Source organism: Stomoxys calcitrans, chromosome 1, assembly GCF_963082655.1.
Source record: "Stomoxys calcitrans chromosome 1, idStoCalc2.1, whole genome shotgun sequence".
Classification (NCBI taxonomy): Eukaryota; Metazoa; Arthropoda; class Insecta; order Diptera; family Muscidae; genus Stomoxys; species Stomoxys calcitrans.
In genome coordinates, this window is record NC_081552.1 from 164,504,965 (window position 1) to 164,531,098 (window position 26,134).

Below are 26,134 nucleotides of genomic sequence, written 5' to 3' on the forward strand. Positions count from 1 at the left end.
AAATGAACCTTATGCTGTAAAAAAGTAAATTCTTCAATTTGTACTCTAATTTTTTAATGATGAAATGCGTTATTTTTTAGTATATCAGTATTTGGTTAGACATAGAAAAATGTAGAATAGTTATTTAAAAAAACCGATGTTTAGTTGTTTTAAAAACACCAAATTTATAATTCTCTGCTTATGGATATTCTTGTCGCTGGCCAGTGGTTTTATCTTTTCTCTTGTTTCAACTTCATTGTCGAAGTTGCCACTCTTTTCGACAAAAAAATCTGCTAACTTCAACGTAATGACTCTAAGGGCAAATGTAACAATTAATTAGGCTTTACTGCCTTGGCTACAGGTATGCTGCCCGTTCCTGTCAGAGGAACTGAGCTGGGTGCTATCCCCAAATAGGCAGATAAATTTCGAGTTTTATTTGAAAAATATGCTAATGACCAAGTCGAATTTCGTTTAGCCAAGAGGACACATTGCATATGTTTCCAAAAAGAAATTAAGGTAATAGGAATTAGCTAGCAATAAAATTCTAATTCAGTACAACCACATAGCATAGCATAATATGAGTAAGTGTAGCGAACTAAAACAGAATTATTTCTAAGGTAAAATTAAATTATCATATTATAAACATGGTTATCTCTAATATGATCATACCCCCACACCATGGTATGTTGGGAACATATAAGTTATGTCATATTGAATTATTTATTAAGGAACTACAGCAAATATATTAAAAACTTTGAATACCCACCAACTCGGATATATTTTAACAACCTTTTGTCATAATACGGTTAAAAATCCTTAATTTTTGATCCCATAGCAGGAAGTTGATTTAAAAGGCACCTTTATTGACCTTAGGACAGCTATATCCAAATATAGCCCGATATTGACTATACTCTGTACTAATGTCGAAAGATCTTACTGAACTCATTGTGCTAGCAAAATCGAATGGAAAATTCACCTTTATGAGTTTATTTCGATCTGGCGAAGTAAGTAAGGATGTCGAGAGGCCTTACATAACTTACTGTCACAAATTTTAGCGAAATCGGACAATAAGTGAACCTTTTATAGACCCAAGACCTTAAATCAAGAGATCGGTCTTTATCTCAGCTATATCGCAATCCGAACCGATCTGGGCCGTATTGCACAAGGTTGTCAAGAGGCTTAACACAAGACACTGTTCCAAATTTCCGCGACATCGGATAATAAATAGGACTTTAATGGCCCTAAGACCTTAAATTTGCAGATCGGTCTCTATGGGAGCTATATCAAGATATAGTCCGATGTAGCCCGTCTTCGAACTTGACCTGCCTGTGGACAAAAAAGAATCTGTGCAAAGTTTCGGCTCAATATATCTATTTTTAAATACTGTAGCGAGATTTCAACAGACGGACGGACATGGCTAAATCGTTTTAGATCTTTACGACGAACACCGCTTGCAAATTGTTGCATTTTATTATCAAAATGCGCGCTCTGCCAAGAAAGTTCATCGCGCGATTCTTCCATTTTACGAAGAAGCTAATTTTTGGCTTAATGGCTTAAAAAAGCAGAATTATCGATTTGGGAGTAAAGATCAGCCAGAAGCATTGCAAGAGCTACAATCGCATCCAGAAAAAGTCAAAGTTTAGTGCTGTCTATGGACTGGGGGCATCATTGGACCGTACTTCTTCAAAGATGATGCGATTCGTACCGTAACTGTGAATAGTGAGCGCTATCGTGAGATGACATCCAACTTTTTTGCCCAAAAATGCAAGAGCTTGGGATTGCATGACATGTGGTTTCAACAAGACGGTGCCACATGCCACACAGTACGTTTAAGAATGGACTTATTGAGAGGCGACTTCGATGAATATTTTATTTCACGTTCAGGACCGGTCAATTGGCCGCATAGATCGTACGATTTTACTCCTTTAGAATACGAGAATTATACAAATTTTCAGAGGTGGTTTTCGCCTCCTAATGCTGGCGACATTTGTGTAGTACTGTACCATTTGGTATGGCAGCCTTGTAAAAACTTCTCCATATAGAGGTGTCGCACTGCGGCACGTCATTTGGACTCGGTTATAAAAAGGAAGCTTATCATTGAGCTTTAAACTTGAATCGGACAGCACTCATTGATTTGTAAGAAGTTTGTCCCTGTTCCTTAATGGAATGTTCATGGACAAATTTTCAATTGCAATCTTTAAACATTACATTATATGGACCGTACTATCAACTCAAAAAAAGATTTTATGCATTTTTCTGAAGCTTATGTGTTTTTTGAAAAACTTTCCTATAGCTTTTAGAAAAATCACCCTCTACAAACAGCATGCCTATGTCAAGGGAAGGTCGGTGGAGACTGCCCTGCGCGAAGATGTGCATAAAATTCTTCTATTTTATAATTCAATGCCAAGAAGTACACTATTTTCAACCGAATCCCTGGACCTAACATACATAGCTGAATACAATCATATATCAAATTTCAGAGTTTAAGCAAACCTGCAACAAGAACGATTCTTTGGCACAATTTCAATTCCTGCATTATGCTTTCAGTCACTCTTCGCAAACGTTTTGCACTTTAATGTAGATTAACGCTTCATGATCATTCTGTTTGAGCAATAAAATGCAATCCCTCTACTAACAATTCATACGATGACAGTGATTACGTTAGGCCAATTTTATCCCTCGTATTGTTTTTTATACTCGTATTCTATTTAACTATTGTACTTTATACATAAAAACAGAAAAAACTCAATTATATAATATCCTATAAAATATATATTTCCGCTTCAGTGAACTCATTAATTGGTCTAATTCGTTCAAATGGTTAAGAGGTGATTATTTACAGAAAAAAAGTGAAACTAAAAGGATTATAAATACAAAAAAGAAGGTTAAAACACACTTCCCTCGTTTGATTAAACGAGATCTGGCGTTTGGCGCGAAAAAGTCAAATCCATTTGGGGTTGCACTGATGCTTAACCATTATTATGGCAAAGGCATTGAAATTAAAGGGGAAAAGGTTACGGAGGGGAGATGGAAAATTAGAAAACTTAAATCGAAAGTAAAACAAACAAAAATCAGCGACAAAAGCAACATCAAACAAACAAAAAAATGTTTGTTGGCGCTGTTTGCAGCATAGCATACCTTTTGTTTTTTTAATTTTTGCTCATCCTCCATCTGCTGGGTCTCCTCGGCCATGGAATAGGTGGAGGTGGTAGTCACTTCCTGTTGCTTAATTGGATTCTTGTCAATTGTATCACGCGCTTCATTAGTGTCATTCGCAATTTGTTCGTTGGCTTTATTATCCAGCTCGAGCTGTTGGCTGACGGCGTTCTGGCTGGCTCTCTTCTCTTCTGATTCATGACAGTTTTCAGCTTCGTTGTCATTTTGCTTAATATCCGTATTTTTATCATCTGGCAGGAGCAAAGTGTCCCAGGACAGAGATGAACCCGCCATTGAGAAAGAAGATATAAAAGCAAAGCAAGAGAATAAACATTAGCTGTGAGCATAGATGATTTAATTCGGGTGGGGGACGCAAGAGTACAGAAAAAAAGTGCAAAATGATTTTCATATTTATTTGAAGTAATTTCTCCTACCACCCGGATTTCAATGCTATTGTGAAATTAGGTATTACGTTAATAAATCTTCGTTTTTTCCTCCGAGTGCCACTTTGTGTCAGAGGATTTCTGTGTGTAGCGTTAGAAAGATTTTTCGTCTCAGTAATTGAGTCATTTCAGTGTTAAGGCATTTACATCGGGAAAGGAAACAAAAACATATCAGCCAGGCCAACATGTTTTAAAACTTTGCCTTGAAACAATTCGTATTTTGATTTAGCTAAAGTGACACCAAGTATGTTTGGCAATGACAGTTTGTTTTTACGTATACATCCCAATGTGTGGGCGGGTGGTTCCACAAGTAATTGAAAAATGAAGATTAATAATATTTTACTCAAACAAAAAAAAACCTAATGGCTCAAAATAAAGGAACATGAGATTGTTTTTGCGGGCGAAAGGTTACAATTTGTTACACCACTAGATAGAAATGAAAACAACTCAATTTGCTTACTCCCGACTAATTGCATTATTATACATTACATTGGGTATGAAGCCACTTTCAACTGTAAATTTATCCATATCACGAGTGAAATTAAGCACTAAAATGCTTAATATCTTTTAAACAAGTACATATAGGCTAATGTCGCTCCACGTTGCATATACATATGTTCAGAGTAGTTAATAGCAATAATTGAAAAACAATAATATCCCAAGTAAAAGGTGCATTTTTTATTTAAGTTTTTAGACAATAAATACCCTTACAGACTAATCTATCTTATATATAACAAGTAAAAAGGCGTTAATTTCAGCCGGGCCGAACTTTGGATACCCACCACCTCGGGTATATATGTAAACCACCTTTCAACAAAATCCGGTGGAAATTGCATACCTTATGTCCCATAGAAGTTTTATCGAAATATGATCTGATTTGAACCAAATACTAGTAAGTACAAGTCATTGTTCAATTATGTATAACAAAATATTGGTCTTTTAGTAGCTATATCTAAAAATTAACCGATCTGAACCATATACAACATGGATGTCGAAAAGCTCAACATAAGTCAATGTGTCAAAATTTCAGTTAAATCGGATTATAAATGCATCTTTTTGAGTCGAAGACTTTAAATCAAGATATTAGTCTATACGGCAGCTATATGCAAATCTTGATCAATCTACAATAGACCAAATTCCAGAAATATGTTAAGGGGCTTAACCTAACTCTCTGTCCCAAATTTCTGCAACATCGGATGCTTTTTATGGCCCCAAAACCTAAAACTGAAATATCGGCCTATATGACGGCTATATCCAAATCTGGACCGATTTGTGCAATAATGCAGAAGTATGTCAAGGGGCTTAACCTAAGCCACTGTCCCAAATTTCAGCAAAATCGGATAATAAATGTGGCTTTTATGGGCCTAAGACCCTAAATCGGCGGATCAGTCAATATGGCAGCAATATCCAAATCTGGACCAAATTGACGAAGGATGTCGAAGGGCTTAAGACAACTCACTGTCCCAAATTTCAGCAAAATCCGATAATAAATGTGGTTTTATGGGCCCAAGACCCTAAATCGTAGGATCGGTCTATATGGCAGCTATATCCAAATCTGGTCCGATCTGGAAAAAATTGACGGAGGATGTCGAAGGGCCTAAGACAACTCACTGTCCCAAATTTCAGCAAAATCGGATAATAAATGTGGCTTTTATAGGCCTAAGACCCTAAATCGGAGGATCGGTCTATATGGGGGCTATATCAAGATTTAGCCCATCTTCGAACTTAACCTTCTTATGAACAAAAAAAGAATCTGTGCAAAGTTTCAGCTCAATATCTTTATTTTTGAAGACTGTAGCGTGATTTCAACAGACGGACGGACATGTATAGATGGTCTTAGATTTTTACGCTGATCAAGAATATATATATATTTATATATTTTATAGGGTCGGAAATGGATATTTCGATGTTTTGCAAACGAAATGACAAAATGAATACACCCCCATCTTTCGGTGGTGGGTATAAAAATCAATTTGTGTTTGTTTATAGGATTGTGGGTTCCTTATAGACTCAGAAACGGCTGAACCGATTTTCTTGAAATTTTCACAGATGGTGCATAATGACCCCGTGGTGAAAATTGGGTACTACATTTTTTGTTATCTGAAGGGGAGCGGACCCTCCCCCTTACCCTAATTTTCAGAAACGCCAGATCTCGGAGATGGGTGGTGCGATTTAAGCGAAATTTTGTGTGCTCTCCTATAGTACCCTAAAAACAAAAATTTGGTATCCAAATTTCGGATGGGGTACCTAGGGAGGCTGCCTCACCCAAAACCTACCAAACATATATTTAGAGCAATCACGACAATATGGGACTCAAATGAAAGGTATTTAAGATAAGAAAACGTATCTGATATCCAATTATCGGACCAAGTGCTAGAGGGACCATCCCAAGCCCCAAAACACCCCCAAATCGGACATAGTTACCGACCATGGCAATATGGGACTCAAATCAAAGGTATTTGCGAGTAGAATACGAATCTGATATCCAAATGTGGGACCACGTTTCCGGGGGTCCACCCCTTCCCCAAAACACCCCCCAAACTGGACTTATTTACTGACCATGGGAGTATGGGACTTAAGTAAAAGGTATTTGAATGTAGAATACGAATCGGATATCCTCATATGGGACCAAGTATTTGGGGGGCCGCCTCTCACCAAAAACATCCCCCAAAGGGGAGAAATTTTTGACCATAGCAATATAGGGCTCAAATGAAAGTTCTTTGGGAGTAAAGCTAGAATCTGATATCAATATCTGGAATAGTGTCTATGGGGGCCACCCCACCCCCACAAAACCACCCAAATAGGAAGTAGTTGCTGATTATTGCAATATGAGGCTCAAATAAGAGGGTTTTTAGAGTAGAACAAGAATCCGATATATATTTTCAAGCCCAACTCACTGGGTATATTGGTATATAATGGTAGTTAGGAGTAAGGGCATAACCCCTTCCCCAAAACACCCCCCAAAGGGTAAACATGCCAATATGTGGCTCAAATGAAAGGTATTTAAGATTAGAAAACGAATTTGATAACCTATTTTGGGGCCATGTGTTTGGGGGACACCTCATAGTGTAAACTCCCCTAAACCAATGGCAATATGGGGTTTAAATAAATGGTATTTGAAAGAAGAGCACGATGCTGATATATTTTTAGGGCCAAGTATCTGGGGGACCACCTCTCCTTTGAAAACACCACTAAATCAGACATCATGCGAATATCGGGCTGAAATGAAGTATTTTAGGAATGGAGTACACATTACATCCAAACTTAAATTCGTAGACCAATAGAGATCATATGGAATTCAGATAAAGGCACTTATATTGTTAAACTGTTAGTTAAGCGATATACTATTTCCGTAGCATGGTATTTTTCTAAAAGCTCTTTAATCGTCGAAAATAAATATTCCAAGGAAACTTTTGTCCCATATAAAGTAAAAGAAGGCGCAGCGGAGCGGGCCCGGGTCAGCTAGTCTATTATATAAAAATGAAATTGTTGCGCTTTTTTTGTTTATTTATTTGTTTGTTGGTTAATTTGTTTGTCTATTCCGTATAGACTTAAAAACGGCTGAACCGATTTTCATGAAATTTTCACAGATGGTAGAGTTTGGGCCCCGGTGAAAATAGGGTACTGCACTTTTTGATATCCGAAGGGGAGGCGGGACCTCCCCAATACCCCAATTTTCAAAAACGCCAGATTTCGGAGATGGGTGCACCGATTTAAGCGCAATTTTGCATGCCACCGTATGATACCCAAAAAACATGAAATTGGTATAAAATTTTTGGGTCGAATAACCTGGGGGGACGCCCCATCCCAATTTGGACAATATGGGTATCAAATGAAAGGTATTTAAGAGTAGAATTCGAATTTGGGAAACAAATTTCAAAAAACTCCCAACAGGACTCTTTCACCGCTTTGAGCAACAATATGGATATCAAATGAAGGGTATTTAAAATTAGAGTATGAATCAGATATAAAAATTTATTCCTTGGTATCTGAGGCGCCTCCTCACCCCCCAAAACCTCCCAGCAGGGCTTATTAACTAAATGGGACCATATGGATATCAAATGAAAGTGTTTTGGAGTTGAGTACACATCTGTTATAAGAATTTGGTCCAAGTTGTCTGCGGGACCTCCCTAACCCAAAACCCCTTAATCGGGCATGAATGCCCAAAAAATGGGTATCAAATGAAAGGTCTTTGGGAGTTGACTTCGAATCTGGTATACGTATTTGGGATAGAGTCTGGGACCGGCCCACCTACTAAATACCTTCAAATGGACATGTAGTTCGAGCGGAATAGTATGTGAATTAAAAGATAGGTCTATGTCAGAACTGTTCGGATCTAATGTTGATACAAGGATTCAAGAATCTGGGTATCGTCCAGCCGTTCCGCAATTCAACAGGACATCTAGGACGACCGAGAAAATATTCTTCTCAAAAGAAAAGAAGTGTGAGAGTGCAATCCCCCCTCCCCATATCCTACCCAAACAAAAGGAATTAAAGATAATATATGAAGGGCGATCAGAATAAAATAGGACAGCAATAAAAGGTCTTGGTAGTAGAGTACACTGTTTACCCTCATATCTGGATAGACAGAGTAGGACCAACGGATCTATAAAGAATTTGATATCCAATTCATTAGTGTTGATTTGAACGAGACCCCTGAGCATCTTGAACCGGTTTTCTTGAAATTTTCACAGATGGTGCATATTGATCCCGTGGTGGAAACAGTGTACTACATTTTTATACCCTCCACCATGGGAGGGGGGTATACTAATTTCGCCATTTTGTTTGTAACACCTCGAAATATGCGTCCATAAAGTATATTTGTTCTTGATCGTCATGTCATTTTAAGTCGATCAAGCCATGTCCGTCCGTCTGTCTGCCGATAGAACGCAAACTTTCGAAGGAGTAAAGCAAGCCGCATGAAATTCTGAACAAATAATTTTTATTGGTGTAGGTCGGTTGGGATTGTAAATGGGCCAAATCGGTCCATGTTTTGATATAGCTGCCATATAAACCGTTCTTGGGTCTTGACTTCTTGAGTCTCTAGAGGGCGCAATTCTAGTCCGATTTGACTAAAATTTAGCATGTAATGTATTGGTATCACTTCCAATAACTGTGTTAAGAATGATCAAATCGGTAAATAATGTGGTATAGCTGTAATATAAACCGATCTTGGATCTTGACTTCTTGAGCCCCACCCCCAAAACCTACCAAATATATATATATATATATATATATATATATATATATATATATATATATATATATATATATATATATATATATATATATATATATATATATATATATATATATATATATATATATATACATATACATATATATATATATATATATATATATATATATATATATATATATATATATATATATATATATATATATATATATATATATATATAATATATGCGAATGCTCAGCAAATATATATATATATATATATATATATATATATATATATATATATATAATATATGCGAATGCTCAGCAAATATATATATATATATATATATATATATATATATATATATATAATATATGGGAATGGTCAGCAAATACGTATTTTAGAGTAGAACACGAATCTGATATATTTGGGTCTTTAAGACAGTGGAGCTCGATATTGATAGTTTTTGGGGCCCATACTCCAAACCGGAAATATTTTCTGACTTTTGCAATAAGGGGCTTAAATGAAAGTTATTTGAGATTAGAAAATGAATTTGGTATCTGATTTCGAGCCCAATGCCAATATGGGGTTCAAATAAATGTTATATAGATATATGAGAATAGAGCAGGTAACTGATATTTTGTCAGGGCTTAGTTTTGGGGGACCACCCCACTCCCCAAAACACCTCTAAATCGGGCATATTTACCGACCACGTCTATTGAAATTGATACCCACTTCCGGGACCAATTTTCGTTGCGTCTAACCCTTTCCCAAAATAGACCACAAACAGCAATTATTTACCATCGCAATATGGGGAGTTGAGTACAATTATCCAATTGTGGGATCATGTATTTGGGGTACCGCTCTTTACCCAAAAACTCCCCAAAGGGTAAAAATTTGCCGACCATGCCATTATTGGGCTCAAATGAAAGGTATTTGAGATTGGAAAACTAATTTGTGTGTTTAGGGGACGCCTCACCCCATATACTCTACTTAAACCAACGGCAATATAAGGTTTAAATAAATGCTATTTGAGACAAGAGCACGATGCTGATATTTCAAAACCACGTGTCGAGGGGACCACCTCACCCACGTAAACACTCCTTAATCCGACATAACGAGAATATCGGGCTGAAATAAAGTCTTTTTAGAATGGCATTTAACCCTCCGAGGGAATTCGTCCAATAAAGATTCCATGGAATTCAGATAAAGGCACTTATATTGTTACATTGTTAGTCAAGCGATATGCATATATTTTTTTCGTAGCATGGAATATCACTAAAAGCTCTTTTTTGTCGAAAGTAAATATTCAAAGGATAATTTTGTTCCATATAAAGTAGAATAAGGCGTATCGGGAGGGCCCATTTCGGCTAGTAACAATATATTTACAAATGTATTAACCTAAGAATTTAAAAATAATATAATTTTCCTTTTTAAATTTTCTCGATTCTCGGATAGATCTATAATCTATTTCAGTTGATTAAATTGATAACATGGGTGCCGAAAAGAATGATTATTGGCATAATTGGTTCTATAAGATTTAATCGGTACTCATACGAAAGTATTGAACTTTCCCACCCATTTCGACCAACGGGCTTTGTTAATAACCATTGAGATGTGTTAACGGAGGTTTAAGCATTGGTCTAGAAGCAATCCAAGGTCTTTAAAGCTTAGACTACTTCAAGTTCATTGGAGCCCAAAAAGTAGTTAGATTTAACAGAGGTTATTCTTAAAAATGATATGTGTTTAAAGTTGGAAATATTAAGTTCCACAAAGTTCTGGTTGCACCATTCGTAAAGTGTATCAAGGTCATACTAAAGATAACACTGTTCATCAGAGTCTCTCGTCGATCTGAAGATCTTTACATCATCTCCATACATCATTAACAGGTTGTGGTTGACTTTATCAAATGCTTTACTAAAATCGGTATATATAGTAACCGTTTGGTAGCGATCCCTAAAGCCATCGTTGACCAAACAAGTAAATTCTAAAATATTTGTCATCGTCTATTTCGATTTCAGTCAAAATTTTTTCCAATAGCATTCAAAATTGAAATGCACCTGTAATTAAAAACCTCATTGCGATTTCTTAAAAATTAATCTGAAAAGTCAAGCCGAGTCAGTTTCTTCTGGGTATTACAAACAGGTGTACTGGATTATAATACCCAGTGCCATGGTAGTGAAGTAGAATCATTGTTGTAACTATTTCCATCACGTTGTATATATATCTGACTTTTTTTGCCTGAACTTTACTTTAGTTGGCCATTGCAGAAAATGTATTCCTATGGACGAACGCAGAATAAATTTCCAAGCGCCTCGATCTTCTGTGATCTCTGATATCCGATTTCGAGTCGTCTCTCTTTGGCCTCTAAAAGACTTCTTCGCTGGAGTTTCTTCATTCATTCTGATAACAATACATAGCTAACGCAACCGTTGTATACTGAAGCGTTTAACTATGCAATCGTCGTCATTCAGCACGTGGTTCATTCGGATGGGATGGTAAAAAAATTGGTTGAAATAAGTCTGTCATTTTTTAACAGATAAAAATATCACGAAATTTTAGTTAGTTATAGCTGAGGTTCTGAGCTGAGTTCATGTACCCGCATGGCATGGCATGGCCCCGAAGGGAAGGTCCGGGAGCCCAATGGTGGGAATTCAAAGTTGGTATGTCTCTTCATTCAGACTCAGGTTTTCTTGGGCCTTGATGTTTTGCATATCGTCTAACAAACACCACCACTCTATACATTTCAAATTTCATAAAGATACGTCGATTCATTCAAATATGATACACTGATTTTCATATCTTTTAAGTCTTCCAAATGCGTGATTTTTCGAGAATGTATAGGAAAATTACGGAGATGTCCACATTGGGTAGACATTTTTGCCCATACTTTAAAATATTTCACATAAAAAGTATAAATTTTTGAAAAGGTCAGGGCCTGCTTTACAACAAAATGTCCCAGGTTGAATCAAAGTATTAAATTTTGGCCGGGTTATTTAAGTAAAACATAAAATAAGCCCAACATTTTTGAAACCCAAAATTCAGATCCGAAACCAATAAAGATATCGTTTTAGTTTTTTAACATTTTGTAGAGGAATATTTCCTCAAAAAATAAGTATACATTTTGGCCACATATCTTGATAAAAATACCCAAAATCCCCATACACATGCAAGATGTTTGAAAATTGACATTTTTAGTAAAATGGTCGTAGAGACCTCAATCCTTGAATGACGCGAAAAATGTTGTGCGTGGAATTAGGGACCACTTGGGGTAACAAAAATATACTGTCAAAGTGGAAGTTTCAGCTTTGCGTTTTGAGAACTCGAAGGGTTTTTATAGTTTTTTTCGTAAAAAAAATTCAATATTGTACTCCTTGTAGTTACTACTAGAGTCAATGCAATTTATTAATTAAGCAATCTTTACCGTACAATAACCCAAATTGAAAGTGTTAGGTAACATTTTTTTTATAGAGTCGAAACAATGAATTTTACCTTTTTGACGAAAAATTGTCACATATTGACATTTTTTGATTTGCAACTTGCACAACTTTTGACTGAAGGATCGGACCCTAATACCATCGCGACAGATTTAGTAAATAGCTTTTCAAATCAGTCAACAAATTTAAAATTTTGAGAAATGCCTTTACAAGTAACAATATAAGGGACCAGGCTCTCCGAAAATTTCAAACCAAACATTTTTTAGTCGAATTTCTTGGACACTTTTAAAGATATCCCGCACGTCAAAGCATGTTATTTGTGGGGTTTCCGAACATTTTCCAGCAAATAAATGCGCTTTTGGCAGCTCGAACATAATGTTATAGGGCTGAGTTGACAAACTTTTAAAGGCCCACCAATGGGCCCCGGACCTTCTAGGACCCTGAAATTTTGCACATCATCTTTATATACTATAATCATCTAAAATTTTTTCCATTCCACTGTGCGACGCCTAAATTCTCCATCATATATTCCATATATTTTACGAAGGATTTTTCTCTCAAGCACTACCAGTACTTTTCAGAGAAGTAGCTTTGCTCCTGAACTGCTTGCTCAACCTAAAGTAGTATCTGTTAGCCAATATTAACTTTCGTTTTATTTCAAAACTGGTGTCATTTGATTTGGTTAGGTTGGTGCCAAGGTAGATAAAGTTGCTGACTATCTCAAAGTTGTAGCAGCTACTTTTCTTCATATTCTTTATCTGCTCGAGTGTACAGGGATTTGTTACCATCCACTTTGTCTTATCTCCATTTACTTCCAGAACCACGTACCATAATAACCATATCGTCGGCATAGACTAATTTAATTTACTAATTTACACCCACACCTCGTATAACCTTCTCCCTGTCCTAAACCTCGTTTGGTATGGAATGGTTCGGATAGGTTCTTTCTTATTTTAACCTGGGAGCTAGTATCAGCAAGTGTCATTCGTATCAGTTTTTCAGGGATACCAAACATGGTTTGAAATACCATTGAACATATAGGGCTGTAGAAGTCGGCTTTGTAGTCATTGAAAAGGCAGTAGGTTTGATTTTGTCTTTTTCAGAATTTGGCGGAGCGTAAATATCTGGTCTTTGGTGGATTTGCAAATGCAAATTTGCCTATGAACATTCCATTGGAACAGGGGAAAATTTTCAGATATCAATGAGTGCTGTCCGATTCAAGCCTTAAGCTAAATGATAAGGGGCCTTCTTTTTATAGCCGAAAGGCGTGCCGCAGTGCGACACCTCTTTGGCGAGAAGTCATACAAATTTGTTCAAATGGCATAGTTTCTCAGTTAGCAGAAGACAATCACCGCTGAAAAATTTTTTTCTGATGTTCTCGCCAGGATTCGAACCCACGTGTTCAGTCTCATAAGCGGCGCTACGGTGGTGATGGATTTACCACTTCTAAAGGCGTACTGCTAGGGCGCAATTACTACTGACTGTAAAGTTACCCTGTTTGCCGCATTCTTGACTTCAGTAGCTCTTTGACACACTGGTCGTACCACGGGTTCCTTGAGGGTGGTTTTTCGAATCCAAGTATAGATTTTACTGGAGTGGGCAATGCTTTGCAATTGCGCTGCTATACTAACCGGACAGGGAGTGCATTCTTTAAGCAATTGGGCAAGCCGAGTAAAGTACGCCGTTGCTACCAGTTGTGTTTGCAGTCTTTTGAAATATTTATAACATTTTTGAGCGTTTTTATATCCTCCACCATAGGATGGGAGAATACTAATAGGATGGGAGAGTACTAATTTCGTCATTCCGGTTGTAACGCCTCGAAATATTCGTCTAAGTCCCCATAAAGTATATATATTCTTAATCGTCATGACATTTTAAGTCAATCTAGCCATGTCCGTCCATCTGTCGAAAGCATGCTAACTTTCAAAGGCGGTAAGCTAGTCGTTTTAGTATGACTTCCAACAACTTTGCCACGTATCGTCTAAATCAGTTTATATCCTAATATAGTCGCCATATAAATCGATCATCTGATTTGACTTATTGAGTCCTCGACGGCGCAATTCTTATCCAATTTCGCTGAAATTTTGCATGTGTTGTGTTGGTATGACTTGCAACAACTGTGTCAAGTATGGTTTAAATTGGTTCATAACCTGACATAGCTGCCGTATAAACCGATTTCCCAATTTGACTTCCTGAGCCTCTTGAAGGCGCAATTATTACTCGATTTGCCTGAAATTGTGGAGGTGGTATTTTTCTATAACTTGTATGACATGACAAGTACGGTCAATATCGCTCAATAACTGGATATAGGACATATATATTTGAAAAAGTCTTCCAAAGAACTTGACAAATGCAATCCATGGTGGAGGGTATATAAGATTCGGCCCGGCCGAACTTGACAGACTTTTGCTTGCTTAACTTATTAAAATTAGAAATTAGCAGAAAATGTTGTTTTGGCAACAATTTACTCCTGTCCCATTTTCAGCAGACTTTCTGCAGTTGCAGTAAACATTTTTAATGCTTTTACTAACAAATTTCTCTGAGTGTACCATGTTCTTTGTCGCGGAGAAGGCTATTAACCTCAATCTATTATCGGAAGTTTCTTCGTGTGGACTAAATTTTCGACTGTTGGGCCAAAGTTATTTTCCTTTCCCATTTTTGCATTAAAATCTTCCAGAACGATTTCAATATCATGGGCGGCACAGCGGTCATATTTTTTTTCTAGGGACTCGTTGAAAATATCTTGGTCTGTTCGTCCTTGTCTACTGTCGTTGCATGAGTTCAAATAAGGCTGATGGTGAAGAATTGGACTTTGTTTTATGGCAGCCGTAATATAGATCGTATTCTTTCGGTGTTGTTGTGGAGCCTTTTCTGAGCCATCGCACTTCCTGTATAGCGGCAATGTCTACCCTTTACTCTTCCAATACATCCGCCAGTGCCTACACGCACTACATCCAAAAAATTAAGTTTGCCGCAAACACTGTTTTGCACTATATACCTTAAAATTAATTGTGACATTTTTAGGATACAATCAACTTTTTACCATTTGAAAACAGCAGAAAATATATGTTGTTGTAGCAAAGAAATACAAACTTCCCTTGTTCAGCAGATTTTCTGTTATTACAACAAGCATTTTTGTTTCCATAAGTTCTCTAGGTTTAAATGGTGACGAAGAAAATGCGAACACATTTCGTAGAAGTGTTACTGTGTTCTAAGCAATACAGTAGCGACATTTCGCTGCGTTAATATGAAATTTGCTTCAATTAATGCAAATATATTTAAAAGCTCACGAATAACTCTGCTTCAATGTAGTTGTTTTTGTTGTGTCGTTGTATGGCTTATGTATGTATTATGTAGTCTAAAAGAATGTGGCATATTTGACAATCAATTGATAAACAATTTACGTGCGTATGAACCGATATTTAGGTTTCTATAGTAGCCACTTTGGAAAGAGATACTACTGGTTGCGCAGCACTTACGAGGGTTGCCTTTTATATTTCAGGATTGGACAACCCTTGTGTTGCAATCTGCCAACAGACAGCTTTATCGTAAATGAAGACATTTTTGAGGTTAAACGTACTCAAAAAGTTTTGGCATACGAGCGCTATTTGCGTTGTTTACAGTAAAATAAAAGATAAATTTCGCCAAAAAAATATTGAACATTTTCGTGCTATTTTTTTAGATTTTCGACGTGGATTAACTCAACAACAGTGCATCGATGAACTTAATTCAGTTTTTGGGGATAAAGCTCCATCAACGACCAGTGTTTATCGATGGTATGGTAAATTCAACCGAAGTTGTACTGCATCAACATTTAACCGTAAAAAAAATTGTTCGCGTTGAATCCCACACAATTTGTCAATCGCTCAAAAAAGGCTCGTGTAGATTGATCGAGAGAAATGCTCCAAAAATACGAAACAACTGCATTTTTGAGCACTCGCAACATGGATTTGATGCGTTATCTGCCGTATAGTCCTGACCCTTACGTAAAACAAAACCACCACCATAGGATGGGGTTATACTAATATTGTCATTCCGCTTATAAAACCTTGAAATATTCATCTAAGATCTCATATATATATATATATATATATATATATATATATATATATATATATATATATAATGAGATCTTAGATGAATATTTCAAGGTTTTATAAGCTTGAGCACCTTGAAGCCGCAATTTTTGTCCCATTTGGCTGAAATTTTGGATGTAGTGTTCCGTTATGACTTCCAATAACTGTGTCAACTACAGTTCAAATCGGTCTATAACGTGATATAGCTCCCATACAAACCGATCTCACGATTTGACTTCGAGAGCCCCTGGAAGCTGCAATTTTTGCCCGATTTGGCTGAACTTTGCACTTGGTGTTCTTTTATGACTTTCAATAACTGTGCCAGTTCGGCCGGGCCGAACTTAGCATGATTTTACTTGTTTTCTCTTACTTACTATCATGAATGCTTTATCTGTTAAAGTTTTTAATGAAATTACCTTTATTGTTTGATTGTTCATCAACTGCTTCCAAGCTAATTTCACGTGCTTCGGGGGTTTTTTGTTTCTCTTCTTGCAATTTGAATGTGGGTAACAAATCAGCCAATTGGCGTGTGACCGCATCTAGGGTCGATTGTATGGTGCTGGGAAGGCAAGAGAGAGCAGCCAACTGCCTTTGAACATCAGCGAGTTGTCTTTCCAAAGCCAATTCCTCTTCAGTTTTTGCAACCACTACCTCTAAAGCCTCAGGCATGTTTGTTTCCATTTCCGGATTTTCACATTGGTGATTGTTAGATTCTTCCACTTCCTTTGCTTCGGGAGTGAGTTCTTTTTCCTTATCGGATTTTTCCTCTACCTTTGCATCGGAAGTCATGTTCTCAGCCTCGTCCTCTGCATTTTCATCTTTGGGCACTTCCTCCAAATTTGGTACTTCAGAGTCGATTGGTGTTGGAGCTTCAGTATCTAGTTCTGGCTCCGGTTCGGGCTCAGGTTCAGGCTGCACCGGTGGTGGTGTAGGTTCTTTTTGGGGTTCAGGCTTCACAAATTAAGAATTGTAAATATTTTTATGATATGGATATTTTTTGTATAAACTTACCGGCACTGGTGTCACTGAACGTGATCTAGGTGCCGACTTGACTATCTTCACCTTGTACGCATTGGCAGCGCGCCTTTCAGCCTCTAATTGTTGTTTGCTCTTTGGTATGGGACGATTTGGTTTTTGTAAAAATGTTGTCCATCTACGATTCTCTTGCTCCTTTTCCAGTTTAGTCTTGGTAGCCTCTTCATTAAGGGTGCGCAACACATCGCTGCTCATGCAAACTCCTGGTTTGGGGAAAAGCCTATAGAAATTTACACTGGGTGATAAGTCAGAATACTAAAATGACAATTCATGCTCTTAAGATTGGAAAGCAATGCTATACGAACCCCAGAGTATTGTGTTCCTTGAGAATCTCGGTTTCTCCCGACAGCACTGCTGCTATTTCATCTTCAACCAATTTGCGCTCGCTGTTCTCAGAAAGAACAGAGCAGGGCCTCTCTTCTAGCTCAGGCATGTAAAGGACTTTGGACTCCTCGGCAACTATCGATTGTTCTGCAAAGTCTAGCGGTGCTGAAATATGCTCAGATACTGCTTGGAACTGCAAAGGTTCTTTCGGAGTATGGGTATCGTCTTCGCATTCGTATTCCGAATGATGCTCCACTGCAAGTTGAGGAAGAGGCGAGGCTGCTCTCATTTCCACAACATTATCGGTGGCTGTCACCAGAAGCTCTGGTACATCAACCCCGTTTCTAGAAGCCGGAGGTTGTGCGGTTACATCGAGAAAAGTTTTAGGTGTTGAGATGCCACCGTTTGTGGTCGTGGGAAAGCATTGTAGCTGCAGATATTGTTCTTCATTTTCCCTAGAGAGATCATAAAAAAGGATAAGTCGACATTCTTTTATTGTTAATGTAATGGCATATTTCTTGTACCTTTGCACACCAAGGAAAAACACGCTGCCGCAGCCTGTTATAACTCTGTGGGATTCCTCGTGGGTTAAAGGTGAGACGGCTGTGTCATTAATGCGTACAATTACATCACCGACCATAAGACCTGCCTCCTCAGCGATGCTACCTTCAGTGACCTGAGACGATACAAGGAGAATTTCAAACCTTTAAATCCCAATTTAAGTACGCAATCCAAACAAAGAGGGAGAACATCAACTAAATGTAAATTAGGGGCTCATACATACCGTCATGTGCAAGAATTAGGATGAGAGCAACAAAAACAACAAAAAAATAAACAATAAAGCCTAGAAGCGTAAAAAGAACAGAGTGTACCAAAATGTAAAATTGAAGCACCATTGCTCAGAAGTCGTCCACCAGCTCCCCTCGCTTCGTATGATGGTCAAATATCTTTAAATCAGCTTTGGCCGCTTGGTGCTGTCCTTCGCCATGTGTCCCCGTGTTTTTTTTTTTCGTTTTGCTACCGAATGCTATCATCCATCCTCACATTGGCTTCACTTGATTCAAAGGCCACAAGACCAAGTGCGAATCTCATGCCATGTAATTCAAAATAGCCGAGATTCAATTGTTGGGGAGGAATATTTTTTTGCCGGTAAATTTTCCCACTCGCAGTTTTTTGCAGCGGCAACTTTTGACGGCTAAGACATGGCCTGCTAGCAGGTCGAGCATCTTGTGATTTTATTTGTGTTTATCTTGTGGTATAAGCGTTTAAATGACAATTAAGTGAAACGCGTGCTAAATTGCTATGAATACATTTTTGCGGAAAGATAAAAATAGCAGAACGGACAGCAGTGCGTCTGCCGCAGATGGTATGCTGCAATACTTTGCTAGAAGGCTTCGCACAGTGTTTAGAACATTGAAATTGGCGCTTTTGTTGACAGCAACAACATCAAATCTTTTACTAATGTTGTGTACGATCATTGACCTTGTAAATGGATAGAAAAGTAAATGATTAACCCAGACAGTATACGAGAAGTAATGCCCACTTTTCACTATACATTGGTGAGAGTGGTATCTGTCTAAGACATTACTCTCATCTATTTGTTTGCCCATAAACTAGAACTAATGATTTTTATAATGAAAATATTGATTTAAGACCTTCTTGATCGTCTTGACATTCTGAGTCGATCTAGCCATGTTCGTCCCTTTATCGAAATAACGATTGTGGTCCAACGCGTAACGCTAGCCGCTTGAAATTTCGCACAGATAATTACCATTACCATGCAGGTCATTAGGTCGTTAGTGGTCGGTTCCCAAGATTTTGTGATATTGGAAGAGGGGCGGACTCTCCCCTTACGCCAAAAGTACCATTCTTAATTAAAAGTAGACCAACGGGGACAATATAAGACTCCAATGAAAGGTGTTATGTAGTGGGATACGAAAATACAGCGTAAGTTCTCAGGTGGGCCGTCCCGCTCCAAAAAGTACCTAAAATATAACTAAATTGACATGCTAAAAGATGAACATGTTAAAAGCCGACGAGAACAATATTTAGAGTAGACAGCGAAACATTAAAAAAATATGGAGTCAGTTTTCAGGGGTTTTCCCCTCACCAAAAACCCCCTAAACGAACCAAGACCAATAGGGAAAATATGGGACTCAAATTAAAGGTATTTCGTATCTGAAATCTGCTATAAAAAATTGCCATTACTTTTTAGGCAAAGTCGACCGATGGGAAAGATATGGGACTCAAATGAAAGGTATTTGAAAATTTAATATGAACTCGATGTTAAACTTTGGCACCAAATATCAATCGACCAAAAAATAACCCAGCTTTAGACCATTCTTGGCACAGTTGTTAGAAGTCATACAAAGAAGTTGGAAGTCCTACCAAAACGATACGTGCGAAATTTCAGCCCAATCGGATAATAATTGCACCCTCTTGTAGTTCAAGAAATCAAGAATAACGCCCTCAAGAAGCTTAAGAAGTCTAATCGGGAGATCGGTTTATATGACAGCTATATCAGGTTATGAACCGATTTGAACTAGAACCTGAAGAAGTCAAGACCCAAGATCGGTTTATATGGCAGCTACAACACAGACCACTTTGGCCTATTTACAATCCGAACCAACCTACACTAATAAGTATTTATGCAAAATTGCAAGCGCGTAGTTAGCGTGCTTTCCACAGATAGACGAATATATATTTACTTTATGGGGTCTTAGACACATATTTCGAGATGTAACAAACGGAATGGCGATATTATTATACCCCCATCCTATGGTGGAAGATATAAAAAACTACGCACATTGGCCTGAGTTTTTTTATGCTTCCTATAGGAATCCTGACAAAAAAAATATTTGCTCATATTAGCTCCACCTGAAACTACATGGATATTTTCTTAATGCGTTTCTTTTTTTCAAATATGCGTTCATTACGGTTATTAAAATTTTAGGAGCAACAATTAACAGTATATTAATATACTTGTCTTCGAAAAGTAATTTATGTCCAAAACTCTGAGGATAACACTAAAGCTAAGAAATACAAGATACTTATAGTTTGCCTATTTTGTCCTGGCCTAACTAATTACCAGGAAGCAAATCAGTCCAAGAAAACCCTGAACGACCGAGGAGATTCGCAACATTGCACAGTGGGATAGAATAGAAAAAAAATTAAAAAATGCGTCTAAGAAGGTGTAGAGATGACTTTTTGAAAGGTTTGAGCTGAGATGTTAATGAGATCATGTGCAAATTTCAAGGCCCAAGGTGGTCTGGATGCATTTTGATAGGTCACTAAATGTGGCCTGCTCGTAATTGCTTTTTGTAGGAAAATTTTCTCTACATTCATCTATTGTATCCACTATACGATATATTAAAAAATACAAAATAAACGTCATTTAAGTACCGTGAAATCAAAAAAAAGGCCCCTTATAATAGGGTTTTAAACTATTGAACTAGAAAATTAAAATCGTGTATAAGAGATTTTAGAGTACTAGTGAAATTCAAGCTCTTTGCTGACATTTTATGGGGCATAGATGTGATATGGCTTCAATAGAATTAATTTTCGTTTTCTTTGTTAAGTTTTCGCATCTTATTGAACTTGAAACTGCATCCCCAAAAACCCCAAAATGGTTGGTCTCACAAAATGGAAAAGTTGCCTACATACAGACTTTGTTTTCGGAATTTCCGCTAGATTTGGTCACACTAGTGAAAGTCGTAAAATGCCAACTTCAAATGTTAAGTCAGCAGCTTTTATTGTCCCATTTATTAGCTCGCTACCTCAACGGTGTTTACGATTTTGTGCGTGTATGCCATTTCGATTAGCATGTTTTTATACCCTCCACCATAAGATGGGGGGTATACTAATTTCGTCATTCTGTTTGTAACTACTCGAAATATTCGTCTGAGACCCCATAGAGTATATATATTCATGATCGTCCTGACATTTTATGTCGATCTAGCCATGTCCGTCCGTCCGTCCGTCCGTCTGTCTGTCGAAAGCACGCTAACTTCCGAAGGAGTAAAGCTAGCCGCTTGAAATTTTGCACAAATACTTCTTATTAGTGTAGGTTGGTTGGTATTGTAAATGGGCCATATCGGTCCATGTTTTGATATAGCTGTCATATAAACCGATCTTGGGTCTTGACTTCTTGAGCCTCTAGAGTGCGCAATTCTTATCCGATTTGAATGAATTTTGGCACTACGTGTTTTATTATGATATCCAACAACTGTGCAAAGTATAGTTAAAATCGGTTCATAACCTGATATAGCTGCCATATAAACCGATCTGGGGTCTTGACTTCTTGAGCCTCTAGAGTGCGCAATTCTTATCCGATTGGAATGAAATTTTGCACGACGTGTTTTGTCATGATATCCAACAACTATGCCAAGAATGGTTCAAATCGGTGTATAACCTGATATAGCTGTCATATAAACCGATATTGGATCTTGACTTCTTGAGGCTCTAGAGTGCGCAATTCTTATCCGATTTGAATGAATTTTGGCACGACGTGTTTTGTTATGATATCCAACAACTGTGCCATGTATGGTTCAAATCGGTTCATAACCTGATATAGTTGCCATATAAACCGATCTGGGATATTGACTTCTTGAGCCTCTAGAGGTCGCAATTATTATCCGATTTGCCTGAAATTTTGTACGACGGATTCTCTCATGACCATCAACATACGTATTTATTATGGTCTGAATCGGTCTATAGCCCGATACAGCTCCCATATAAATCGATCTCTCTATTTTACTTCTTGTGCCCCAAAGGGCGCAATTCTTATTCGAATTGGCTGACATTTTACACAGGCCTCCAACATATAATTTAATTGTGGTCCAAACCGGACTATATCTTGATTTCGCTCTAATAGAAGAGGAAATCTTTTCTTATATCCTTTTTTCCCAAAGAAGAGCTGCCCGGAAAAGAACTCGACAAATGCGATCCATGGTGGAGGGTATAAAAGATTCGGCCCGGCCGAACTTAGCACGCTTTTACTTGTTATATGATTTTATAGGTGTGTGCCTTACAAAAAATTGTATGCCGTTCGGACACTAACACTTCATAGTATACAAAGAACTCTAGGCTAATCCTCTTCCAAATGAGCAAACTGCATTCGTAGAAGGAATCCTGACAATAATAGCCAAACATGTGGGTAAGACAGTTACGAACTTTTCGTCGCTTTTTTCAAAAAGGTTTTATTTATGTACAATAGTTAGATAAGCATTTTATAGTTAGATAAGCATAAGCATAAGAAACCTGTATTTAAAATTGGCCAACGAACAGTAACATTAACATCGTGATAAGTTCGACCGGATCGAATCTTGAAATCCCGCCTCCATAAATTCTGCTGGACGTTTTCACAAATGACCTTAGTTGAAGGGCATATGTGTACTATATGCACCAAATTTCTGGTAAATAAGGGAAACATGTAAACTTCTAGGAGGAGACTAATTGGGATACTACGAGCTATATCAAGTTGTATATTATAAGATTTGGACAATTAACACCATAGATGTCGGAAGCCATAACAAAACACTGTGCGCAAAATTTCAGCCAAATCGGATAGGAATTGCGGCTTCAGTTATTAGTTATTGACCGATTTAGACCATGCTTGGCACAGCTTTTTGGAAATCGTAATGGAAAAATTCGTACAAAGTTTCAGCCCAGTTGAATAAAAAATGCGGCTTCTTGGGGCTCAAGAATTCTCAAGGGGCTTAGGAGATGTGTTTATATGAGGGCTTTATCAGGTAATATACCGATTTGGACCACACTTAAAATAGATATTGTTATTAGAAACACGACGTTCAAAATTTCAGCTCAATCGAATAAAAATTGCAGCTTCTAGGGGCTCCAGATGTCAAATTGGGAGATCGATTTGCATAGGAGCTATATAAGTTATATTCCGATTTGGACCATGATTAGCACAATAAGAGTTGAAAGTCAAACACTACGTGCAAACTTTCACCCTAATCGGATAATAATTGCAGATTTTAGGAGCACTACAATCAAGTCGAAGGATCACTCTATATGCTAGTTATATCCAAATTTTTACGCGTTCGATCGCTATCGTGATTTGCACAGACGGACGGATATAGAAAGATCTACATTCAATATCAAGACGATCAAGAATATAAATAACCTTACAAACGGAATGACTAGATTACTATACCCCCATCGGTGTAGCAAAATTAACAGAAGTAAGTAAAAACGTATTGGTTTTGGCAGAGCCTAGGCTTATATACACCCAAGCATTGAACTTTCAGATAGCATTGACCTGTCAGATAGAATATTGGAAGTTGAAACTGAAGATCCCTATCAAGACTTGATCATATTTGGATAACAATGAAATTAAGATTTCAAATTAGAGGAGATAGTAAACTATTGGGTTGCACAAAAAGTAATTGCAGATTTTTTAAAAGAAAGTAAATGCATTTTTAATAAAACTTAGAATGAACTTTAATCAAATACACTTTTTTACACGTTTTTTCTAAAGCAAGCTAAAAGTAACAGCTGATAACTGACAGAAGAAAGATTGCAATTACAGAGTCACAAGCCGTTGAAAAAATTTGTAAACGCCGACTATATGAAAAATCCGCAATTACTTTTTGGGCAACCCAATATATAAGGTTTTGGAAGAATTTGACATGGACAAGTCATTCAAATTATCACACGCACATTTTCGACAAAATAAGAAATCGAAACATTATGTTCGCCAGTTGTTCATGATATCATAAAGTCGGTATAAATGGAAGCTAAATGTAATTTTGAACCAATCTTGGACTTGACTTCGATTTGTCTTCTACATCCCCTATAAACTGCAATTGATATCCGATTTGGCTGAAATATCGCAGTGATTGCTTTGTAATGACTTGTAAAAGACCAGCTAAGTACGCTCCAAATCGGTAAATAACACATTTAACCCCCGGAAGCCACACTTATTATACGATTTCGCTGAATATTTCGTAATATTTTTTATTTTATATCAGACTAGCTGGCACAGTATACTTCGCTATACCCATAAGTTTGTCCAAATTTGAAAATTATTATACCCTCCACCATAGGATCGGGGGTATACTAATTTCGTCATTCTGTTTGTAACTACTCGAAATATTCGTCTGGGACCCCATAAAGTATATATATTCTTGATCGTCGCGACATTTTATGTCGATCTAGCCATGTCCGTCCGTCCGACCGTCTGTCTGTCGAAAGCACGCTAACTTCCGAAGAAGTAAAGCTAGTCGCTTGAAATCTTGCACAAATGCAAGTGTAGGTCGGTTTGTATTGTAAATGGGCCAAAACGGTCCATGTTTTGATATAGCTGCTATACAAACCGATCTTGGGTCTTGACTTCTCGAGCTTCTACAGGGCGCAATTCTTATCCGATTTGGCTGAAATTTTACAATATCCAACAATTGTGGCAAGTATGGTTCAAATCGGTCCATAACCTCATATAGCTGCCATATAAACAGATCTTGGGTCTTGATTTCTTGAGCCCCTAGAGAGCGCAAATCTCATCCGATTTGAATGAAATTTTGCACGACGTGTTTTGTTATGATATCCAACAACTGTGCTTAGTATGGTTCAAATCGGTCCATAACTTGATATAGCTCTCATATAAACCGATCTTGGGTCTTGAGTTCTTGAGCCTCTAGAGGGCGCAATTCTTGTCCGATTTGAATGAATTTTTGCACGAAGTATTTTGTTATAATGTCCAACAACTGTGCTAAGTACGGTTCAAATCGGTTCATAACCTGATGTAGCTGCCATATAAGCCGATCTTGGGTCTTGACTTCTTGAGCCTCTAGAGTGTGCAATTCTTATCCGATTTGACTGAAATTATGTACGTAGTATTTTGTTATGATATCCAATAACTGTGCCAAGTATGGTTCGAATCGGTCCATAACCTGATATAGCTGCCATATAAACCGATCTTGGGTCTTGACTTCTTGACCCTCTAGAGGTCGCAATTCTTCTCCGATTGGAATGAAATTTTGCACGAAGTATTTTGTTATGATATCCAACAACTGTGCCAAGTTTGGTTCAAATCGGTTCATAACCTGATATAGCTGTCATATAAACACATCTGAGAACTTGACTTCTAGAGGGCGCAATTCCTATCCGATTTGGCTGAAATTTTGCATGACGCATTTTATTTTTACTTTCAACAACTGTGTCAAATAAGGTTTAAATCGGTTCATAACCTGATATAGCTGCCATATAAACCGATCTGGGATCTTGACTTCTTGAGCCTCTAGAGGTCGCAATTATTATCCGATTTGCCTGAAATTTTGTACGACGGATCCTCTCTTGAGCATCAACATACGTGTTTATTATGGTCTGAATCGGTCTATAGCCTGATACAGCTCCCATATAAATCGATTTCTCTATTTTGCTTCTTCTTGAGCCCCCAAAGGGCGCAATTCTTATTCGAATTGGCTGACATTTTACACAGGTCTCCAACATATAATTTAATTGTGGTCCAAACCGGACCATATC

The 26,134-nt window shown here is 37.5% G+C and overlaps 2 protein-coding genes across 4 annotated transcripts in view; one reads left to right on the forward strand and one right to left on the reverse strand.

Moving 5' to 3' along the window:
- LOC106091595 (uncharacterized) overlaps nucleotides 1–26,134 on the forward strand; it is a 1,079,098-nt gene that overhangs the window by 283,545 nt on the left and 769,419 nt on the right. The window lies entirely within an intron of this gene.
- LOC106095070 (titin) overlaps nucleotides 1–26,134 on the reverse strand; it is a 54,505-nt gene that overhangs the window by 25,053 nt on the left and 3,318 nt on the right. Inside the window, exons 3-7 of the mRNA XM_059363041.1 lie at nucleotides 18,160–18,311; nucleotides 17,617–18,090; nucleotides 17,288–17,546; nucleotides 16,693–17,227; nucleotides 3,118–3,386 (exon numbers count right to left, since the gene is read on the reverse strand). Of these exons, the coding sequence (XP_059219024.1) occupies nucleotides 3,118–3,386; nucleotides 16,693–17,227; nucleotides 17,288–17,546; nucleotides 17,617–18,090; nucleotides 18,160–18,311 (1,689 nt within the window). The remainder of the gene's footprint in view (nucleotides 1–3,117; nucleotides 3,387–16,692; nucleotides 17,228–17,287; nucleotides 17,547–17,616; nucleotides 18,091–18,159; nucleotides 18,312–26,134) is intronic.